This window comes from Cynoglossus semilaevis, chromosome 10 (genome assembly GCF_000523025.1).
Source record: "Cynoglossus semilaevis isolate Cse_v1.0 chromosome 10, Cse_v1.0, whole genome shotgun sequence".
NCBI lineage: Eukaryota > Metazoa > Chordata > Actinopteri > Pleuronectiformes > Cynoglossidae > Cynoglossus > Cynoglossus semilaevis.
In genome coordinates this window covers 8,650,548-8,656,547 of record NC_024316.1, presented here as the reverse complement: position 1 = coordinate 8,656,547, position 6,000 = coordinate 8,650,548, and the positions used below count along the sequence as shown (strand labels likewise).

The 6,000-nt window shown below is 41.1% G+C and overlaps 1 protein-coding gene across 1 annotated transcript in view; it reads left to right on the top strand.

The window, feature by feature from the left end:
• Positions 1-6,000, top strand: part of mib2 (MIB E3 ubiquitin protein ligase 2) — a 30,882-nt gene that overhangs the window by 12,118 nt on the left and 12,764 nt on the right. Inside the window, exons 5-13 of the mRNA XM_008318622.3 lie at positions 1-88; positions 1,402-1,596; positions 1,729-1,871; positions 2,061-2,168; positions 2,268-2,372; positions 2,838-3,000; positions 3,570-3,703; positions 4,395-4,543; positions 4,960-5,116. Of these exons, the coding sequence (XP_008316844.1) occupies positions 1-88; positions 1,402-1,596; positions 1,729-1,871; positions 2,061-2,168; positions 2,268-2,372; positions 2,838-3,000; positions 3,570-3,703; positions 4,395-4,543; positions 4,960-5,116 (1,242 nt within the window). The remainder of the gene's footprint in view (positions 89-1,401; positions 1,597-1,728; positions 1,872-2,060; positions 2,169-2,267; positions 2,373-2,837; positions 3,001-3,569; positions 3,704-4,394; positions 4,544-4,959; positions 5,117-6,000) is intronic.

Below are 6,000 nucleotides of genomic sequence, written 5' to 3'. Positions count from 1 at the left end.
CAGAATCTTCCACGGATTATCCTTAAAGGAATCTTCCAGGGTGTTAAAGTGGTTCGTGGACCAGACTGGGACTGGGGCAACCAAGACGGTGAGTGGTGTGTTTGTGTTGGGCCATTGTTTACATAATTAATATGGCACCACAGACTCAACAGGTCTGCTGCCTGCCTGCTTGGAGCACGGAGCTGTATCTCTTCAAAGTGTTCCACTATCCACAGCCCATAACAGCAGTCTAACCTAACTTCTCATTAAGCCTTGAAATGTCCTATTAGCATGTGTTTGTGTGCACCAGCGTTGCCTGTGTCTCATTTCAGTCTGTTCCACAGATGTTCACGTCACTGTGTTCCAGCTTTTTATTTGTGCCATACCTGGTACAGGCAAATTCAAACTGAAGAATATTCATTGCTTTAAATTTGGTTCTATTTTATTTTATTCCAACTCTGTGATTTGTTGTGTAGACAGATGCTGTCTTTGTGATACACAAGTATAAATGGTAGTGCAAAAAAGGATCTTGCACTTCAGCAAAACTAATTTTTCTTTTAGGGTAAGAGGAATGTTAATAGGTCTTTTTGTTTCCTCTGAAGTCTGGAGTCATTGTTGTGTCTGAGAATAGACTGTTTTTTTCTGCTTTAAGGCGAATGAGTGAAATCAATGCCCACTGGTCCCTCATTAAGCTTCTGAGATCCCTCACGCACAACCAGCCATCCACATAGTTTAATGGGTCAATGGATCAGATGGTGTTGTTATCAGAGCAGCCCACGACCTGAAAGAGGGTGATTTTAGAACCATGATGCTGTCACATTGCAAATCGTGTAACTTAGTTGAATGTGAATGTATGGTGGTCTGATGTCTTTCAACCTTTCATATTATGTATTTGAATTGATGATAAAAATGTTTAAAATATATTCCATTTTAAGAAATGAGTGACAGCTGATGTCTCTCCAGGAAACATTAATTTGCCTTAATGACATCTTTATTTTCCATTTGTTTTTTACACTACAATCTATGTCCTTCACTGTCCCAGATGTTGAAATACTGTGTGTACTCTTAAAAGCAATTTAAAGTAGGCAACTGGACTCACCTCAAGTAAGTTAAAGACATTTTGCTTCTCATCCAAGAGGCTACTTCCGTTCTTTGGAACTCAAATCACTGAAGCTGAACTACAGAAGCCTCTTGGATGAGAGGCAAAACGTCTTCAACTTACTTGAGGTGAGTCCAGTTGCCTACTTTAAACTGCTTTTGAGATTGTTATGATGACCTGGATGACTGAGAATATCCCCAAACATATTTATTAACATGTGCACTGTCTGTTTCACTCTCCTGCTTTAACCCCTGCTTTCCTTGAACAAGCTTATACATTACTGTTTCTTGCATATTTGTATGTGTGCATTCATGTGTGTGTAGGTGGGGAGGGTAAGGTTGGGAAAGTAGTGGATATTCGTGGCTGGGACACCGAGTCTGGTCGTAGTGTGGCGAGTGTCACCTGGTCTAATGGCACCACCAATGTCTACCGAATGGGCCACAAGGGCAAGGTAGACCTAAAGTATGTATCTGACGGCCAAGGAGGCTTCTACTACAAAGATCACCTACCAAAGCTTGGTAAGAAGGAGCTGTGTTTTCATATTACAATATTCAGAGATATTTGCACATTGTTTGTTTTATTCTAATTTTAATGACCCTCACCTGGTCTGGTCCTGGTCTTCATGCTGATCCTGTCACCGGTCTCCCCAGGAGAACACGCAGAGCTACAACGGCAGGAGAGTGCTGATGGACTCTCTTTCCAGCAGGGCGACAAGGTCAAATGTCTTCTAGAAGTAGACATCCTGCGTCAGATGCAGGAGGGTCATGGAGGATGGAACCCAAAAATGGCGGAGGTAATGACAGCTTTCCTTTTGTCAAATAGACAATCAACTTTAACTCACACAACAATAAGCTAATATTTTAGTATATCAATCTATTCCAGTATCTCTATCAAAACAATCTGTAGCATTTAAGACAAGAAACGGTCTTTTAGATATCAGACATGCACCTCGTAACAGACACACCTGGATCTCTGTCTGCAGTACATTTGTCGGATTGGAACCGTTCACAGAATCACTGACCGGGGAGATGTCAGGGTGCAGTACAGCAACAACATTCGCTGGACTTTCCATCCTGGGGCCCTCACCAAAGTACTGAGTTACAAATTTAGTCCCAGATAAATGGCAAAGATACAAAGTGTTTGGTTTATGGCTTGAAATAATTTGCTCTTTGCACCTGTTTTTCCCTAGGTGAACACTTTTGGAGTGAGTGAACTTGTTCGAGTTTTGGAGGACATGGACAGTGTAAAGAGGTTGCAGGCTGGACATGGAGAGTGGACAGACAGCATGGCTCCTGTATGTTTATTCAGCATGATAAATCTATCTTTTCTTTCTGTGACAGTTTAAAAAAAGGTTTATGTAATCAAGACTTTTAGAGATACAAAGGTACAATGCACAATTTTGTTGCTTTAGTCTGTAAAACCATCCAAATATTGTAATTACTTCCTTATGCAAACAGGGATTTGAGGTTTCTTGTCAGTGGACATGATCATTTGTGTCCCTGGAAGAAATAACAAGCTTCAGACTGACTGACCCACTTCACTACATCTGGAAGTCATCAAGTTTTACAGCTGTTTCCCTAAATGCAGCCAAGTTGTTTACCTTTAAATTTAAGGGCCTTAGAAACATGCCGCGTAAAAACCACAAGCAGTTCCTGGTTAATTATTTTTTCCACTCTCTATTTTTTTTCTTTGATTTGTCCCTGGTAACATTTTCTCCCACGGCTACATTCACATCTGCTTGACTCTGTCTCTGTCTCAGGTTCTCGGCCAAGTTGGGAAGGTGCTAAAGGTATATGCTGATGGTGATCTACGTGTGGCGTTTGGTGCTCAGACATGGACGTTCAATCCAGCATGCCTCTTGGCCCAGCCTGTGGAGGTGGATGCTAACCTCATGACAGCTGAAAACCCCAACGAGTCTGGAAGTAAGCCTTCTGCCGGGCTGAGGGGAACTCATCTGTGACACTTCAGCTCCAGCTTTACCACTCTGCATGTAGCCATTCATCCTCTTTTGCCTTCCTTTTCAGCTGAGCCACTTCACTACATGTTTTCACATCATAGCCTTTCCTGTTTGTCTTTTTCCGCGCCCTATGTACACGCTTCTTGAAATGTTCCTCTGTTCTATTTCCTGGTTCAGCATGTTGCCAGTGAACAGCTTTGGCAGCACAGCAGACATTTGTCATCATTTCAGCTGTTCTCAGCAGTCCCTTAATTGTGACTAATTCTTTCCTGTGCATGTGTTCATTACTGTGGAAAGGAAATTGTCAACATAAACACATCAGTGTGTGTGTGTTTGTGGAGAGATTGTACTGCGTTAAAAAGCGTGACTGTCTCTGGCTCATTTGGCAAAATAACCAACATGACTTTTTCAAGCTCTTTCAGCCTCCAGCAAATATTTTCACCAGTATTTCTTATTTTGTCTCTGCATTTTTCTAGAAGAAACAAAATTAATAATTCTATTTTTTTCCCTATCTCTATGTCTCTGTGTGTGCAGGTACTGTCATCTCAGTGCTGGAGAAGCTGCTGTCTCAGTCCACAGAACAGGACAACCCCAGCCGGTTGGTTATTGAGGCGGCGCACGGCAGTGCCAACAAAGTGCGAGAATTGGTGCAGAAATATCCTGACAAGGTTAGTGCAGCACTCCTTCTCTTTGCTGCAGTCCACTGCTTGTTCCAAAACGCTGCTTCCACCACAACGCCAAGACTCGGAGTGGAGGGATTGAGGGTCCAGAGTAAATTTGTTAGTCAGATTGGAAAATAACACACTGCTCTATTGCTGAGGTATGAAAATGACTGTTTAAAAACTGAAAGGTGTAGCATTAACATATTCACACTGCACATTACCACAGTTAAAATAATGTATTATTATGTAACCCTAAAGCATCCACTGTATACTATTGCAGTTGTCTGCCTAATACTTTAAAATATACTTTATCACCTTTCGCCTACTAGCAACCTTTAAGGATTTCCATTCTGAGGCACACATGAGTCAGTATCTGCTGTTGAACTTCATTCAGTTGACAATATTTAAAAATGAACTTTGTGTCCTTTGGTGTTAGTTCTTCAACTCTTTTGTTTGGAATTTTTTTAATATATATGGACTAAATGGGATTGGATTCAAGCGACCTAACTCATCTGTGCTAACTGCTTTGTGCTTATATAACTGGGATTAGCTGTATTAGCCGTATGATTCATGTTCAGATTATTTCTTGTATCTGTTCATGCTCAGATTGTTTCCCTGCAGTCTGCGTTCAGGAATGTCCATGTCCAGACCTTCATGGTCTGTAATGAATCTTCCATCATGTGTGCATTTCTGGCAGGTGGATATAAAGAACCAGGGAAAGACCGCACTGCAGGTCGCTGCCCACCAAGGCCATGTGGAAGTGGTGAAGGCCCTGCTGCAGGCCAATAGTTCCGTTGAGGTCAAGGATGAAGATGGAGACACAGCATTGCACTACACTGCCTTCGGGTGAGGGAACACACCCTTCTTGCACACATAAACAAAGATTTGACTAGAAAACTGTCTTGTGTAGCACCCACACAATTATTGTGTGGGTGCTTGAGTTCATAACAAGACACAGCTTTCCGCATTGTGGCTTTGGTGAGACCTTGTTGGACACATCTGCAGCACAGTTCACATCTGATAATGTTATAAATTCACAAAAGTGATAGCAATATCAGCTTCCTCTAATCACTAGAGTAACATATGCTGTTCCACTGATAAGACCCTCTGCAAATGTGTTTTTGGTCAAAGTGAATTCTTGATGCCATGACTTACTGCTGTGCTTCAATGCGAGGTTTTGGATTTGCATACTCCCCAAGGACAGTGTAGAATAATTCATGGCTATGACGCTAACCTGTTTTTTGTGATGTCTGCTGTTTCAGGAATCAGGCAGAGATTGCCCGATTGCTGTTGAGCAAAGGGGCAAATGTCAACCTCCTGAACAACTCCATGTGCACAGCACTGCACATTGCTGTCAACAAGGGCTACACTGACGTTGTGCGGGTACTGACGGAACACTCGGCTGACGTCAATCTCCAGGTTGACCCACTTAGCTACTCACTGGGCATGTGTATAAAAACTTTTTGTGAATAATCAAAAAATGGGCCTTTTTTGATTTAATTTTAGTTCTATATGTTTTGTGTCACTGATCCCTAATGAAACCAATTCTTCAAAATAGAAGTAGACTAGTAAGAGAGTAATAGTAATGTGTGATAACCATAAAAAGTGTGTGGAAAATCTAGGCTGGACACACTTTAGCCTTTAACCTTTAGAGTTGCGTTAATTTATTGGTTTACTTTAGGTTCTTGGTTGATGATGTTTATTTTTATAATGGAACGCAAGGCCATAATTTGAATAATAATTTATGCCAGTTTTCTACACTGAGCTGTCAATGCTCTGAACAGACAGACTTCCCTGTCTGCTTCCCTGTCCCCTCAGGCTTCTGCTCAGAGGCAGGAAAAGGGCGTGGATCTTTCACACAACAGCTGTTAAAAAACTGTAAGAAGTACACTAGATACAGTTAAAGTCAATAACGAATAAAATCATTCAGTCTTTTTTAGTGGTTAAAAACTAAAGATCTTACTGACAAATAGCTCTTAGGGTTACACTTTCCTAAACTAATGCTAATAATGTTTATATCGGTGTCTGTTATTGGTAATTGTATCAGGGGAAAAATCTTTATTGTGCAACCTGACAGTGAACCCTTTATGGAACATTGCATTTATAAAAAATATAAACACATCACATTAGTGGTGTTTAGGGCAAATACTCAAACTAGGCCTAAAACTCTCTAAGTGGTTTGAATTATCTGCTTGTGTGGCCACTTATCCAAAACTATTTCAGCCCAACATTTGTTTGTTTTTGTACAGAATATGTTGCCAATGTTAATGTTGTGGTTGTAATAAACTGGAAACTCTTACATG